The following is a 17,928-nucleotide window of genomic DNA, read 5'->3' as shown; positions in this document are numbered from 1 at the left end:
ATACTTTTCATGTATTGAATGTGATTATACAGGCAAAATCCTTACTGCTGTATCATATGTGTGTATATGTGCATGTATTGTATCTATCCGTGTGGCTGCATTATATATGTCTCTGCACAACTGGTGTGTGCATGTAAGCATTTTTATCTGCACGTAGGTTTATGTGTTGTCTGGGGTCACCAATACCACATACACATTAGAAAATCATGATTTAGGCCACCAAAACCATGAGATTTGCTTAGAAAATCAAGTGTTTAAAAAACAAAAACTTAAAAAAACAAACAATTTTTGAACCTTGAGGTAACATTCGGGTCACATTTTCAAGCTTTTCTCCCAACCATGACGGTTAGAAACTTAAACAACCCCTCCGCCCCCCGACCCGCCGGGAGTTTTTCACCTAATCACATGCTCCTGTACAAGCTGGGGATTCAAGGAAGCCATGCGAACTGGCAATATTGTGTCCATGTATATAAAAGCGCCCTCCGTATGTGTGTATACATTGTGTGCACTGTTTTCTATACATTTATCGTTGTGTATACTGAGTGTGGATTCCATGTGTATGCATTTGTCACGCTCCTTGTGTGTATTTGTCTGCATACTTGTACACATCTGTATATGCTCTGTGCATCTGCATTGTGTGTGTGCTCTTGTTTCTATGTATGTATCTGTGCATTTCTGCATACGCACTGGGTGTGCACGGTATGTCTTTTGAACCCGCACGGGTGTACACGGTGTGTGGCTGCACGCCCGGCGTGTGTGCCCCTGCACCGGTTCTGTGCCAGGGGAGTCTCAGCCGTTGCTGCGAGACTGAAGGCTGGAGCCTAGCCCCGGCGAGAGAGGAACCTGCTGGCGCCGACCGCCCTTCTCTACCAACTGCAGAAGGCGGCTGCCGCTGCCTCCTCCCCCCCGTCTGTCACGTCTTCTCCATTCAGCCCCCAGCATCACCGCCGACGCCGCAGCGAGGACCACCTAACACCAAACAAACCCTAACAAATCCCCAGCTCGCGGGGCAGGGACCAGTGCTCCCAAGCACGCCATGAAGGGCGATGCAGGCGGTAGGTCGGTGGCATCGGGCCCTGTTTTCTGCGCTGTGTTGCTGATCCCCGGCTCCCCCGCCTCTCCCCTCTCCGCACCGCGGGGCTGGCGCGGCTGACACTCCCTGCCGTTCTCGTGGGCGCTTGTGACAGGGGCCAGACGCCGGGGGGAGGCGGTGCTGGGGGAGGGCGGGTGGATGGTGGCGGCGGCCGGAGGCCTGGCCGGGCGGCGGATGCGCAGGGACCGGATCCCACCTGGTGCATCGGTACCGTGTCGCCGCGCCGCTGCGAGCTGCCGGGGTGAGGCGGGGGCGTGACATTCCCCCGCCCTTCCAGCTGCGGGACCGCTGTGCACCGGCCCCACCCCCCTTCCAGAGGTGGGGGCCGGCGGGAGGGGCGCTCGCCCGGCTCATCCCCGGCCCGCTGGACGCGCGGGGGCGGGGGGTCAGGGGGCAGCGAATCCCGGGAGCGGGCCAGGCCCTGCGGGCAGGCAGGGAGCCGGAGGGCACCGCCTGCTTGAGAGCCGCTGGTGGCCGGTTCCGATGGGTGAGGAGCCAGGTCGCCACCATCCGTTTCCATTGCAAATGGCAGCACCTCTGGGTTGGCGCCTGCCTGTCACCTGCTTTTTGTCAACATCAAGCAGGAGCCATTGTTAGCAGATGTACCGTGCCCAGGGCTGCTGCCCTCGGGCCTCTCTCTCCCTGCGCCTGTGAGACTGGCCTACAGCAGCTGCAGCTTCATGTGACCCAGAGGTACAGGCAGGGTGAGGGGAAGCTCATAGGGCTATTTGGGCCCTTCCTACATAAGTGCCTATAAAACAAAAATACCGGCTTTTTAATCGTGTTGGTAAACTCCACCAATATTCTGCTTTATGTGTTTAAAAAAAAAAATCCAAGTGTTGAGCAAAGAAGCCGCTTGCTTTGTTTGTTAGTCAGGAGATCCACTTGGGATGGAGTGTAAATTCTGCCCTACTTGTGGGGCCCCTCCTGTGGGCACTTCACCTAGTTCGCACAAAATGGAGCAGATGGCTACCGCTGTTCTCACAGAGACCCCAACTATTAGCTTGTCTAAGGGGCAGTGCCCAGAGACTGCTGAACCAAATATGTAGTGCTCTATATCTGGGCTGCCTGTGGCTGGAGAGGGAAATATTCCATTTTTAATTCTAGTCAGTGGAGGGACGTATCAGTTTAGGAGGACATACTCCCTATATTTCACACTGAAACTCCTACTGATGCTAAACGGGTATGTGCAAAAGGATCATGGGTATACTATGGCCTTTACATAGTAACTATACTTTTAGTTATTGTTTAGCATTTGTTCAGTGCCAATTGTTGCATTCAGTGGTCCTTAGTGAGACAATATTGACTAATGCTATTTCACTGTCCTTTGTTTCTCTGCCTTCTAAATCCTCCCTTCTCTGTTTATTTCCCTTTTCATTTTCTTCCCTACAGCAACTTCCAATTCCGATCTATCCCTACAGTGATCAGAAATGAAATAGATAATGTTGACATTGAAGTGTCCTTGTTGCTGAATCAATTCTAAAGCCCAATAAGATTAATGGAAGGAAAGGAAATTTTCATCTTTCTGAGTAGCTGTCTCAGGCTGTTTGCACACTCAGGCATACACTTCTACTGTCCATCCCCACGCTACATGTCATATCTCATTCAATGCGATGTTGACTCCTGACTGATCAGCCTGCAATGACAGTGTCCATTGTCCACTTTCATTTACTTTTTCAGACAACCACCTTTGTGCTTTCTGCCATGCTGCTCCTCATGCTTAGCTGGAGCTCCCTGTAAACACTTGCATTGTCACTTCATTCATTTCCTTCAAATCTCTTCTCTACCATTGCTACACAAAACTTGACAAGGCTGCTGGTGTGCTGAGACTACTGCTTATTATACTGACCAGTGTTGTCTCATTGTTTCCTTGTACTCCCTCACCTGTCTGTCTCTTGTCTTCTACTTAAATTGTAAACTCTTTGGAGCAGGGACTATCTTTTTGTTCTGTGTTTGTAAAGCACCTAGCACAATGAGGTCGTGGTCCATGACTGAGGTCCTAGATGCTACAATAATACAAATAAATAATAATTATAACCACTGTATTGGTTATATTCAGTTCATAACTGGAAGGATTTCTTTGCAACCAGCAGGGTTAGAAACTTACTTTTTAAATGAAAGTTTGGAGTCTTTACAATCTGAATATCATGCAGGCCACATAAATATATCAGATGGGCCAGATCCATCCCATGGACTTTGTTTGATGCCTCTGCTTTGTTTCAGTTTGATGCATGGCCTCATAAAATTCAGATTGTAGCATAAAATATGTGAGTTTGATTTGCAGCCTCTGGTTGCTACAGACCCTAGCAGTTGTCTGTTTTGATCAGGCACAGCTTCTGGAGATTGCAGGTGCTAACTTGTAATGCTTTGTGTTGTAATGCTAAGTGGTATTCATTCTAATCCATGCCGTGTACCTCCACAGTAGTCTCAGACTACACTGTAAAGTTTGGTGGGTCACTTTCGGTCTTTTGCCTATACTCTGGTGCACCTCTGGCTAGTATCAGAGGGGTAGGCTTGTTAGTCTGGATCTGTAAAAGCGGCAAAGAGTCCTGTGGCACCTTATAGACTAACAGACGTATTGGAGCATAAGCTTTCATGGGTGAATAGCCACTTTGTCAGATACATATAGTGGACATTTCCAGAGGCAGGTATAAATATGCAAGCAAGAATCAGGCTAGGGATAAGGAGGTTAGTTCAGTGAGGGAGGATGAGGCCCTCTTCTAGCAGTTGAGGTGTGAACACCAAGGGAGGAGAAACTGCTTTTGTAGTTGGCTAGCCATTCACAGTCTTTGTGTAATCCTGAGCTGATGGTGTCAAATTTGCAAATGAACTGAAACTCAGCAGTTTCTCTTTGAAGTCTGGTCCTGAAGTTTTTTTACTGCAGGATGGCTACCTTTAAATCTGCTATTGTATGTCCAAGGAGATTGAAATGTTCTACAGATTTTTGTATATTGCCATTCCTAATATCTGATTTGTGTCCATTTATCCTTTTGTGTAGGGACTGTCCAGTTTGGCTGATGTACATAGCAGAGGGGCATTGCTGGCACATGATGGCGTATATTACATTGGTGGACGTGCAGATGAATGTCTAGTGTTTGTGGGATAAAAGATGTCTAAAAACATAGAGTTAATAATAATAATATAATAATACATCAGCTCATCAAGAGATGCAAGTATCTATCTTGAGAGGTAAGAAACAGATCTGTTGCTCTCTTTTATTTGGAGGTAGACTTTTGAATTTTAGAATAATTTGAAGTAATGAGCATCTGAGAATTAATCATTTTGAAGAATTATTTGGGTTCTTTTTGTGGTGTTTAGGAGTTCAGACAGTAAAAAACATGGGATTTTTATGGGGTGTGTAGGAAGCAAATAGAGGTGTTATGTTTACAAAGCAAACTAAATTACCTTTACAGTTTTAGTAACATAATCCACACATGCTAAAGCAGGGATTTGAATCTGCTGTAGCTTCTGAATATAAAACCCAGTTTTGGGGGGGAGAGCAAGTTCAGCTTCAGAAACATTTTATGCATTAAATCCCCTGGCTGCATTTTAATGAAGATGTATCACCATTCACTTGTAGTCTATTTTTCTTTGTTGTTTTTTTGTTTTTCTTTTCTTTTCTTTGTTTTTTTCAGTATCTCCTACATTAGATGAAGTGTCTGGTTTCTGCTGATGGTGTTGTCTAGAAGGAAGTGCTCCCTTGTTTGTGATTGACACTTTTAAGTCCAAATCCTCAAAAAGTATATAGGTACCTAACTTCTATTGAAATCGATGCAAGTTAGGAGAAAATACCTTTTGAGAATCTGGCCCTGGGATTCAGTGTGCTGGACTTTTATTTTTGTTTCTTTCTTCTACATCTTTCCATTGCCGCTTTTATATTTTTCTTCTTGAGAAATTCCTACAAGTCCTTACAAACAAGTATGGCCTTCACTTCCTAGGCTATGAGTCCAATTTATTGTCTTCCCAAATATTGAGTGGTAAAGCTCAAATGGTAATGGGATAAAAAGACTTATGACTGCAGCCTTTGATACAGTAGAACCTCAGAGTTACAAATACCTGGGGAATGGAGGTTGTTCGTAACTCTGAAATGTTTGTAACTCTGAACAAAATGTTATGGTTGTTTTTTCAAAGTTTTACAACTGGACATCGACTTAATACAGTTTTGAAATTCTACCATGCAGAAGAAAAATGCTGCTTTCCCTTTATTTTTTTATTAGTTTACAGTTAACACAGTACAGTATTGTATTTGCCTTTTTTTTGTCTTGTCTCTGCTGCTGCTTGATTGCTTACTTCTGGTTCCAAACGAGGTGTGTGGTTGACTGGTCAGTTCGTAACTCTGGTGTTCTACTGTAGTATTTTTCCTGTAGCCATAAGTTAAATGCCACATTTATTTACAAACAAACAAACAAAAATCACCACCACCACCATCACGCACCTCAGAAGCTTAAAAGGTTCCTGATTTTGCTTTCAAAATTTTGATTTTTAAGGATGTAGGTGTTTGTTGCTTTGGAAATCTACAAGTACACTAATGGCTGGAAACGGGTGTGGAGGAGGAGAATGATTTCTTTTAAGAATCATTAATATGTATGAAAGTATAACAATTATAAAAGAAAATAATCACTACTTATTTTATTTTTAAAATGTATTGCAATTTAAATAACAAAAAGATGTGTATGCAAGCCTCTAGATGCCTTAACACATAATTAGTAGTACAACAAAACCCTAGCTGCATTAAAATAATAATTCAAACGGGCACTCTGCCAGCCAGCAAGCCGCTTATGAAACACCCCAGCCAGCAAGCTGCCTACGAAAATGCTCCTTTCCTCCCCTCTGTTGTTCTGATAAACACACCCTTAGTCCTCTCCAGAAGCCCCCTCAAACAGATGTCTTTTGCAACGTGCCCACAAGGTCACCAAATTTGATCTGTTTTGGATAAAGGAGGGGGATAAGCTCCAGCATTCTGGACTCTCAAAGAGAATGTTTTGCTATCTACCTCCTCTCTTCTCTAATGAGTGGGATCCAGCCTGGATGCCTCTACCGATTGCAGCTGTGGTATTACAGCATGGGGAGAAAGGCAATCCCTCAGGTAGGCAGGTCCCTGGCCGTCGGCTTTATAGGTCATACCCAATACCTTAAATTCCATCCAGAGAGCAATAGGCAGCTGTTGCAGATCCCAGAGTACTGGTGTTACATGCTCCCAGCAAGGTGCTCCATAAGCTCAAGAGGCTCAATAAGCAAGTCACTATGTTCTGCACGAGCTTCAGTCGCTGAATGATTTTAAGGCGTAGCCCCACATAGAGCATATTGCAATAGTTTAATCTTGAGGTAAGAAAGGCATGGATAATGATGACAGGATCTGCATCCTAGAGGAAAGTTTGCAACAATGTAGCCAATAAATATATAAATATATTTCTAACATATGACAAGGACAGACACACACACAGTGGTGCACATGTCAGCATTTACCAACAGTTACCACTTAGTGGTATCTCTTAGAGTACCTAAATTTTCACTGTGTATGTAGATAGGAGGTATTTGTGGTATTTTTGGTCAAAGACCAATAGCAAGATAAAATGCTTTTGACTGCAAGATTTGGAAAACTGTGAATTGACTCATATTAGGGAGTTATGATCAAGACAGTAGATCCCATTTCTAATGGAAATATGATAGATGCAGTGGAAAACAAAACCATACAAAAAATTGTGTTTAAAATCAAAATGCTGATTTCATAACAACAACACAACACTGCAGGTTCGGTGCTCCAATATCATATCCCTTCAATGCTTGAGGGAATCTAGTGAAAGGAACTAGACGTGAGGTTATAAAATAGTGGTAAGGGGTTGTGCATGGTATTTACAATGGGTCAGCCTTTGGAAAGTTCATGTTCAGTTGTCTGCTGGCTATGTCTGTGCCATCCTGTTATGGAGGAGGTATGTTTAGGAGATGAATTATCTATGAGTACAGTCCTAACCCATTGACAAGACATGACACAGGAGACATTCAAGGACCAAAGTTTGGCTACCGGTCTATTTACAGATTAAAGGTTTTAACAGTAGGTGATGGGTTTGGTCACAGAGACTGCTTTGGGACTGTCACTTGACGTGCTGGAATTACCTCTGAGCCCGTTTTCCACTGCCAGCTTGGGACTCCAGAACCCTGCCTTGTTGAGCCAGACATGTTAGCCTGCTGCAACACAGTGCCAGGTCTGGTCTATGCCCCCAAAGCTGCAGACTTTAACCAAAAACTGCTCAGCAAGTCACCTATCTCCAGCACACAGACACTCAGCTCCCAAAGGGATCCAAACCCCAAATAAATCCGTTTTACTCTGTACAAAGCTTATACAGGGTAAAATCAAAAATTGTCCACCCTCTATAATAACATTGATAGAGAAAAGGAGTACTTGTGGCACCTTAGACACTAACAAATTTATATGAACATAAGCTTTCGTGAGCTACAGCTCACTTCATCGGATGCATGCAGTGGAAAATAGAGTAGGGGGATTTTATATACACAGAGAACATGAAACAATGGGTGTTACCATACACACTGTAACGAGAGTGATCAGGTAAGGGAACTATTACCAGCAGGAGAGAAAAAAATAAAAAAAACCCCAACCTTTTGTAGTGATAATCAAGGTGAGCCATTTCCAGCAGTTGACAAGAACGTCTGAGGAACCCGGGGGGTGGGGGGGTGGGAAGGGAGGGGAGAAGAATAAACATGGAGAAATAGTTTTACTTTGTGTAATGACCCATCTACTCCCAGTCTTTATTCAAGCCTAAGTTAATTGTATCCAATTTGCAAATTAATTCCAATTCAGCAGTCTCTCGTTGGAGTCTGTTTTTGAAGTTCTTTTGTTGAAGAATTGCCACTTTTAGGTCTGTAATTGAATGACCAGAGAGACTGAAGTGTTCTCCGACTGGTTTTTGAATGTTATAATTCTTGACGTCTGATTTGTGTCCATTTATTCTTTAACGTAGAAACTGTCCAGTTTGGCCAATGTACATGGTAGAGGGGCATTGCTGGCACATGATGGCGTATATCACATTGGTAGATGTGCAGGTGAACGAGCCTCTGATGGTGTGGCTGATGTGATTAGGCCCTATGATGGTGTCCCCTGAATAGATATGTGGACACAGTTGGCAAAGGGCTTTTTTGCAAGGATAAGTTCCTGGGTTAGTATTTTTGTTGTGTGGTGTGTGGTTGCTGGTGAGTATTTGCTTCATGTTGGGGGGCTGTCTTTAAGCAAGGACTGGCCTGTCTCCCAAGATCTGTGAGAGTGATGGGTCATCCTTCAGGATAGGTTGTAGATCCTTGATGATGCGCTGGAGAGGTTTTAGTTGGGTGCTGAAGGTGATGGCTAGCGGCGTTCTGTTATTTTCTTTGTTGGGCCTGTCCTGTAGTAGGTGACTTCTGAGTACTCTTCTGGCTCTGTCAATCTGTTTCTTCACTTCAGCAGGTGGGTATTGTAGTTGTAAGAATGCTTGATAGAGATCTTGTAGGTATTTGTCTCTGTCTGAGGGGTTGGAGCAAATGTGGTTGTATCGTAGAGCTTGGCTGTAGACAATGGATCATGTGGTGTGGTCTAGATGAAAGCTGGAGGCATGTAGGTAAGTATAGTGGTCAGTAGGTTTCCGAGATATGCACAGCTGTTTGTTCCTCCAGGTATTAATCACTTACTCTGGGTTAATTAGTAAACAAAAGTGATTTTATTAAGTATAAAATGTAGGATTTAAGTGGTTTCAAGTAATAACAGACAGAACAAAGTAAGTTACCAAGCAAAATAAAACAAAACATGCAAGTCTAAGCCTAATACATTTAAAAAACTGAATACAGGTAAATCTCACCCACAGAGATGTTCCAATAAGCTTCTTTCACAGATTAGGCTCCTTCCTAGTCTGGGCCCAGTCCTTTCCCCAGTGCAGTTTTTATTAGTTCCAGCTCAGGTGGTAACTAGAGGTTTTCTCATGACTGCAGCCCACTTTGTTCTGTTCCACCCCCTTTTATATCTTTGGCACAAGGCGGGAAACTTTTGTCTATCTGGGTCCACACCCCTCCTTCTAGATGGAAAAGCACCAGGTTTAAGATGGATTCCAGTCCAGGTGACATGGTACTATGTCCTGTGAGACCCCAAGCCTCATATGAACACAGGAAAGCTTACAAGTAAACAGAGCCATTTACAACTAATTGTCCGGGCTAATGGGAGCCATCAAGATTCTAACCCACCATTAAAGGCCCACACTTTGCATAGTTACAATAGGACTTCAGAGTAATACTTCATATTTCTAACTTCAGATACAAGAATGATACATTAATACAAATAGGACAAACATGCTCAGTAGATTATAAGATTTGTAATGATACCTTACAAGTCACCTTTTGCTTAAAGCGTATTCCAGTTATATTATATTCACACTTATAAACATATTTCCATAAAACATATGGAGTTCAATGTCACACGATATTTTGGATAATTATGTTATTATAGCAGAGGAATTCCTCCCCAAATCTGAGAATGGTGTTGTTGATTTTTGCTATTTGACCTACAAGTCCTGAAGCCCTGCTAGAAGACACAAGACATCACCAACTATTCTTTGCAGCTGGTAGCCAAATGATCTGCAAAGTATTAATCTAAATGTGATTTTAGGAGCTTTGATTTATGGTATTTCCTTTATTGTGAATGAGGAGGGAAAAGCAAACTTTGTCTTGTTGGGAGAGGGGACCCTGTCTGGCTTCAGTACAAAACTGAATACTTAACAATATGAATAGTTAACAATATGCTGTGTTGAAAAATAAGGGAGAAAAGATGAGGAGGTTTTTAGACTTTGCTTCAGATGAAAAAAACAGGGTAGTTGCCAATAAAGTATTCCAAAACAAAACACATTTTCTTCAAAACTAGCTGTCACCTGGTTTCATCAGCCACAGTGGTATAGTTCTCTCATCAGTAACTCATGGTGTGCCCTCTTCCCTTTTACATAGTTAACAGAGTACTTGGAACTAGCATAAATAATCTTACAGTTATTGGTATTATTGACAGTGTGAGGTGAAGTGCTGCCTTCTGTTGGATATTTTCCTGCTACAGCAGATTAGGGTTTTTCTTTAAGGAGAATAAATTTTAGAGAACTTGGGCTAAAATATCAAAATCATGGTGGGTTTTTTTGGCCTGATTTTTAATTCTCAATATAAGTCATTCAGAATTAAAAATGAAACCAAAAATAAATGCTCTGTTTATCAATGATCGCCTTCATTCTCTATTAGTGTTCCATAGGAGCGCATTTATTTTTGTTACAGATATTGCAGGAGCAGAATACTATATGTTTTGCAAATTCACAACAAATGCTTTATGGGGCCAGGATTTAACCCATCTCTTTGTTCACATTGGCATGCAGCAGGTAACTCCGTTTCTGTGGACTTTGTAAATCTGGTATAATGGTAATGAATCAAGCCTATTGTCTTGAACTTTTTGTTCCAAGATGGTATGAGGATCGTCTTTCTGTGATTTTAATTTTCTTTGATTGAACATATCTACTGGCTCAGGGAGAGTAAATGAATAAAAGGCTGAGCTAACAGAGCTGATGGGCTCCTTGTCTAAGTGGCATTCTTTCATTTTGTGTCCTTGCTTTTAAAAATAAAGTAACAAAGCAAAAGACATATTTAAAATTAAAAGCAAAGATGAAAGAGCACATTCCTACATAAGAAGCAGTAGCAGTCTGCATAAGTGCTGTGAATTTTGATTGTTGGTGTTATTCTAAAGAGAAAAAAAACAAAGTAATGTGAATGGACACAGCCAAAGGAAGCAATCTTTTCCTTATTAAATCCATTTTTTACTCCAGAACACACCCACACCCAATATTTGTACAAGCTTTAGAGACAGAAATATTCGCTGGGGAAGTCTTCCACGCTAATTTCACTATGTGACCAAAGAAAGCATCAGATTGTGTATGTTAGAATCTACCCTCCCTTGGCTGTGATGTGGAACTATGCCAGAGCGAGCTGCAGAAGGATGGTGGATGGGGCTTCAGGAGCCACAATTCCTGCGTCCTGATGTGCAGCCGAGTGTGCAGGCTGCCCCAGTCTTTACCTGCTTTAAAACAAACAAACAAAAAAAAAACCCTCTCTGGTTCCAGCAAAAATAAATAAATAAAAACAGAAGAATTGCAGAGAGCTCTACCAGGACTTGCTAAAGGCCATTTCCAGATTATCAGTGTCTTTCCCAAGGAAACACAGGCTCATTCAAATTTTGAGATAGGAAAACTTGTATTTTGTAGATTTTTTTCCCTTTGGATTTCTGTATTTTCTGCTTTGTTGATTCGCAACCACAGTTTGAAAATAATATGCGTGATCTGTTTGGTCATGACATTTGGTCACCACTTGGTGAGCTTGATGAACTAAAACCATTGTGACATCTATAGTTCATGACCTTTTATCGGTTTAGTAGGGAAAATAATCAGTGGACAACCAGACAGATAAAAATTTTGTTATAAAATACCACCAATCTTCCTACTTCTTCATACCATTACTAACTAGTGTTGAATGAAGAAATCTGTTGAAGTTTTATTTTTAATTAGCTATAATTAATTTATCTTCTGCTTTAAAACATACACTGCTTGTCCTTTAGCATTTATGAAATGATTTCAATGGTAGCTCCCTGGTTAATGCATTGTATTTCCTGAGTATTATCTCCTAATGACCTTATTGACTCTGATCTGACAATCTATTATAATTATTTTCTTGACAGGTTAGCAAGATCAGTATCTCAGTCATTGCTGGGAAGGGTTAACATTATTCATAAAACCATAATTACAAATTTAGAATTTAAATAAGAAGTTACTAAAGACCACATTAGTGAGGTATATTTTCATAATGTGGATTTTTCTTCTGTGGAGGGATTGGAAAAGTTTTGCAGTTTCTGCTGAGAACTCCATTACACTCAATGGGAGTTTTGCATTAACAAGCACTGTAGACTCAAGCCCTTTGATAGTATATCCTCTCACAGTAGAATCATAGAATATCAGGGTTGGAAGGGACCTCAGGAGGTCATCTAGTCCAACCCCCTGCTCAAAGCAGGACCAATCCCCAATTAAATCATCCCATCCAGGGCTTTGTCAAGCCTGACCTTAAAAACTTCTAAGGAAGGAGATTCCACCACCTCCCTAGGTAACGCATTCCAGTGTTTCACCACCCTCCTAGTGAAAAAGTTTTTCCTAATACCCAACCTAAACCTCCCCCACTGCAACTTGAGACCATTTCTCCTTGTCCTGTCCTCCTCTACCACTGAGAATAGTCTAGAACCATCCTCTCTGGAACCACCTCTCAGGTAGTTGAAAGCAGCTATCAAATCCCTCCTCATTCTTCTCTTCTGCGGACTAAACAATCCCAGTTCCCTCAGCCTCTCCTCATAAGTCATGTGTTCCAGACCCCTAATCATTTTTGTTGCCCTTCGCTGGACTCTCTCCAATTTATCCACATCCTTCTTGTAGTGTGGGGCCCAAAACTGGACACAGTACTCCAGATGAGGCCTCACCAATGTTGAATAGAGGGGAACGATCACGTCTCTCGATCTGCTCGCTATGTCCCTACTTATACATCCCAAAATGCCATTGGCCTTCTTGGCAACAAGGGCACACTGCTGACTCATATCCAGCTTCTCGTCCACTGTCACCCCTAGGTCCTTTTCCGCAGAACTGCTGCCTAGCCATTCGGTCCCTAGTCTGTAGCTGTGCATTTGGTTCTTCCGTGCTAAGTGCAGGACCCTGCACTTATCCTTATTGAACCTCATCAGATTTCTTTTGGCCCAATCCTCCAATTTGTCTAGGTCCCTCTGTATCCTATCCCTGCCCTCCAGCGTATCTACCACTCCTCCCAGTTTAGTATCATCCACAAATTTGCTGAGAGTGCAATCCACACCATCCTCCAGATCATTTATGAAGATATTGAACAAAACCGGCCCCAGGACCGACCCCTGGGGCACTCCACTTAACACCGGCTGCCAACTAGACATGGAGCCATTGATCACTACCCGTTGAGCCCGACAATCTAGCCAACTTTCTACCCACCTTATAGTGCATTCATCCAGCCCATACTTCTTTAACTTGCTGGCAAGAATACTGTGGGAGACCGTGTCAAAAGCTTTGCTAAAGTCAAGATACAATACATCCACTGCTTTCCCTTCATCCACAGAACCAGTAATCTCATCATAGAAGGTGATTAGATTAGTCAGGCATGACCTTCCCTTGGTGCATCCATGCTGACTGTTCCTGATCACTTTCCTCTCATGTAAGTGCTTCAGGATTGATTCTTTGAGGACCTGCTCCATGATTTTTCCAGGGACTGAGGTGAGGCTGACTGGCCTGTAGTTCCCAGGATCCTCCTTCTTCCCTTTTTTAAAGATTGGCACTACATTAGCCTTTTTCCAGTCATCCGGGACTTCCCCCGTTTGCCACGAGTTTTCAAAGATAATGGCCAATGGCTCTGCAATCACAGCCGCCAATTCCTTCAGCACTCTCGGATGCAACTCGTCCGGCCCCATGGACTTGTGCATGTCCAGCTTTTCTAAATAGTCCCTAACCACCTCTATCTCCACAGAGGGCTGGCCATCTCTTCCCCATTTTGTGATGCCCAGTGCAGCAGTCTGGGAGCTGACCTTGTTAATGAAGACAGAGGCAGAAAAAACATTGAGTACATTAGCTTTTTCCACATTCTCTGTCACTAGGTTGCCTCCCTCATTCATTAAGGGGCCCACACTTTCCTTGGCTTTCTTCTTGTTGCCAACATACCTGAAGAAACCCTTCTTGTTACTCTTGACATCTCTCGCTAGCTGCAGCTCCAGGTGCGATTTGGCCCTCCTGATTTCATTCCTACATGCCCGAGCAATATTTTTATACTCTTCCCTGGTCATATGTCCAACCTTCCACTTCTTGTAAGCTTCTTTTTTATGTTTAAGATCCGCTAGGATTTTACCGTTAAGCCAAGCTGGTCGCCTGCCATATTTACTATTCTTTCGACACATCAGGATGGTTTGTCCCTGTAACCTCAACAGGGATTCCTTGAAATACAGCCAGCTCTCCTGGACTCCTTTCCCCTTCATGTTAGTCCCCCAGGGGATCCTACCCATCCGTTTCCTGAGGGAGTCGAAGTCTGCTTTCCTGAAGTCCAGGGTCCGTATCCTGCTGCTTACCTTTCTTCCCTGTGTCAGGATCCTGAACTCAACCAAATCATGGTCACTGCCTCCCAGATTCCCATCCACTTTTGCTTCCCCCGCTAATTCTTCCCGGTTTGTGAGCAGCAGGTCAAGAAAAGCTTCCCCCCAGTTGGCTCCTCTAGCACTTGCACCAGGAAATTATCCCCTATGCTTTCCAAAAACTTCCTGGATTGTCTATGCACTGCTGTATTGCTCTCCCAGCAGATATCAGGAAAATTAAAGTCACCCATGAGAACCAGGGCGTGCGATCTAGTAGCTTCTGCAAGCTGCTGGAAGAAAGCCTCATCCACCTCATCCCCCTGGTCCGGTGGTCTATAGCAGACTCCCACCACTACATCACTCTTGTTGCTCACACTTCTAAACTTAATCCAGAGACACTCAGGTTTTTCTGCAGTTTCGTACCGGAGCTCTGAGCAGTCATACTGCTCCCTTACATACAGTGCTACTCCCCCACCTTTTCTGCCCTGCCTGTCCTTCCTGAACAGTTTATAACCATCCATGACAGTACTCCAGTCATTTGAGTTATCCCACCAAGTCTCTGTTATTCCAATCACGTCATAATTCCTTGACATCACCAGGACCTCCAGTTCTCCCTGCTTGTTTCCAAGGCTTTGTGTATTCGTATATAAGCACTTGAGATAACCTGCTGATTGCCCCTCATTCTCAGTATGAGGCAGGAGCCCTCCCCTCACAGACATTCCTGCCTGTGCTTCCTCCCGGTATCCCGCTTTCCCATTTACCTCAGGGCTTTGGTCTCCTTCTCCCGGTGAACCTAGTTTTAAGCCCTCCTCACTAGGTTAGCCAGCCTGCTCGCAAAGATGCTCTTCCCTCTCTTCGTAAGGTGGAGCCCGTCTCTGCCCAGCACTCCTCCTTCATGGAACACCATCCCATGGTCAAAGAATCCAAAGCCTTCTCTCCGACACCACCTGCGTATCCATTCATTGACTTCCACGATTCGACGGTCCCTACCCAGGCCTTTTCCTTCCACGGGGAGGATGGACGAGAACACCACTTGCGCCTCAAACTCCTTTATCCTTCTTCCCAGAGCCACGTAGTCCGCAGTGATCTGCTCAAGGTCATTCTTGGCAGTATCATTGGTACCCACGTGGAGAAGCAGGCAGGGGTAGTGATCCGAGGGCTTGATGAGTCTCGGCAGTCTCTCCGTCACATCGCGAATCTTAGCCCCCGGCAAGCAGCAGACTTCTCGGTTTTCCAGGTCAGGGCGGCAGATAGATGACTCAGTCCCCCGGAGGAGAGAGTCCCCGACCACCACCACCCACCTCCTTCTCTTGGGAGTGGTGGTCGTGGAACCCCCCATCTCAGGACAGTGCATCTCATGCCTTCCAACCAGCGGAGTCTCCTTCTGCTTTCTCCCCCCAGACATATCATCTGGTCCACTCTCCGCAATGGTACCTGTGGAGAGAACATGAAAGCGGTTAGTTACCTGTGTCCGCGTTGCTGGAACCCGAACATTCCCCCTTCTTCTTCTGGAGGTCACATGTTGCCAAGCTTCTTCACTGGCCTCCTGGCTCTGCTGTGCAACCTGCTCTAAATCTTTAGAGCTTTGTGCCCGTAGAAGCCTATCCTGACTTTTGTCCAGAAAATCCTCCGTTTCTCGTATGCAGCGCAGGGTCGTATGGGCATTTCTAAAGATACTATGACACCTTTTCAGTTACATTTCTCATTGCTGTGCTACATGTACACACTACGAGATGCTGCAGTGCCATGTGACATCAAAACCTGTCAAGACAGCCTCTAGGTTTGGGGAATTCCCTATTGTATTTTAAACATAGTGAGCCCGGAAATATTTATGAAAAGGTAGGATCAGGAAGGATGCAAAGCAAGCATGAACAAGATGGCAAGTAAGGAGAAGAAGGAAAAGAGGAATAAGGGATAGGAAGGAAATGGAAGTGAGAAAGGGAAAGAGGAAGCTTAAGGGAACGTAAAACTACCACCTCATGTACACATATAGTGGTCTTTATTTACTACAAAATAAACTTAAACAAAGTGTTTAAGGTTATGATATTTTTAGTGTTAGGTTCTGTCAGCCTCACCCATGCCGATGCTACCTATTCAACATGAATAAGCCTGGCAGAAGTTAGCCCTTACTGTTTGTTTTTATATTACCCTTGTTTGATAAACAATATTTGAATGTGGAGTAATGATCTGGTTGGTGAGGCGGCTGTATGGTCCCACATGTGCAGATATTTACATGGACTTGGAACCCACCTCAGCTTGCCAATCAAATCTAACAAGTATTTATACTATGCTCATCACCGTGCTATCGGATGCCTGCTAGCCAGATTGTATGTTGGAACATAGGGTCATTCTGTACAAACCACATGTCCTGGTTCAGGCACTGGATTGCATCGTCCAGCTTCAGGGGATATCCAGGAGGGACTGTGTTTTAGGAAGGCACAGTTCCTTCCCTGAGCTCCCTGTTGTTCAGATTATACTCTCCCTGGGGATGGCACAGCTAGCGTCTGTCTTTGTATTCATCAAGGCCTGTGGGCCACTGTGTAGGGTATGTGGGAAAGTCAGGGCTATGGTCCAGCCTCTTTTCCCCACTTCCCAACCCACTGAAGGCATTTCACATCCCTGAGGTGTTCAAAGGAGCCAGTCCCTGTGCTCTTCTAAGCGGGGGGCTTCTGATTGTCCCTAACCTTGCACAAGGGAGAGATCTCTCCCCAACACCTACATCTGTCCATACACATGGACAGGAATGAACTATGAGTGACTGGCTGACAGGAGAGTAGAAAATTGTAAATACAAAAAGAAAGGTTAAACAAATACCAATTATAGACAGAAGAACAATAGTAATAAGGCTCTTTTTATCAGCCCACTAAGGAATGGGAACATCTGTCTCAGCCAATTACCTTGCCCTGCGAGCCTGTTACTCATAGGGCTTGATCCTACTGAAGTCAATGGGAGCATCAGCATTAACTTCAATAGGAATCAGATAAACCCCATCGGACTTTGGTTTAAGCCTATGCATGGACCAATATTCTTCCTGGTATATGGGAGCAAAACTGGTAATTATCTGTTTGCCCTGATAGGATTTTTAAAATTATTATAGTTGCCTATTTCTGTGTAAAACCATCTGAGGTGATTCACTTTCAGTGTTTTATACAAGAGCAGCCTGGCCTAGTGACAAGTGTTTTCTGTTTAACAAAGCTGTTCAAACAGGGTTTTTTGTACAGGTTGTTAAATACATTTGTTTCTTTTCTTTCAGGGGGCTTCACTGTTATAGATAACCAAAGTTAACTTCAGGATGCTCAAACGGAAACAAAGCTCACGTGTGGAAGCTCAGCCAGTTACAGACTTTGGCCCTGATGAATCTTTGTCAGACAATGCAGATATCCTGTGGATTAACAAACCAGTAAGTTTATTTCTTACTAATTACCAATTACAAGTTAAATATTACATTTTACAATTAAAATAATCACTTCCATGAAACGTAAGAAAGATCCTGAAACAAGTAGATTTCACTCAGAAGTAGTGAACTGGTTACAGTTGCCAGTCAATCAGGTAATATTTCCAATTTTTATTCAATAATTTTTCCATCAGTTGTTGGAAAGTGTTGAGGATGGTGAAACAATAATTGTCAAGTAATTTATTCATGGATTTTAACCCCTCC

General features: G+C 43.6%; 1 protein-coding gene across 4 annotated transcripts in view; it reads left to right on the top strand.

The window, feature by feature from the left end:
- The first annotated feature begins 404 nt into the window (after window positions 1-404).
- The window catches only part of NALCN (sodium leak channel, non-selective), a 342,791-nt gene continuing 325,267 nt past the window's right edge, over window positions 405-17,928 (top strand). Inside the window, exons 1-3 of one of the 4 annotated variants that reach the window (XM_084629334.1) lie at window positions 405-1,055; window positions 4,092-4,282; window positions 17,524-17,670. In XM_084629334.1, the coding sequence (XP_084485460.1) occupies window positions 17,563-17,670 (108 nt within the window). In that variant the 5' untranslated portion in view covers window positions 405-1,055; window positions 4,092-4,282; window positions 17,524-17,562. Of the gene's footprint in view, window positions 1,056-1,392; window positions 1,412-1,685; window positions 1,787-4,091; window positions 4,283-17,523; window positions 17,671-17,928 lie in introns of those variants that run through there. The other 3 variants (XM_084629337.1, XM_084629336.1, XM_084629335.1) reach the window with 3 other exon arrangements.

Source organism: Lepidochelys olivacea (assembly GCF_965140295.1).
Source record: "Lepidochelys olivacea isolate rLepOli2 genome assembly, chromosome: 1".
NCBI classification, from domain to species: Eukaryota; Metazoa; Chordata; order Testudines; family Cheloniidae; genus Lepidochelys; species Lepidochelys olivacea.
This window is presented reverse-complemented; position numbering and strand designations above follow the sequence as displayed.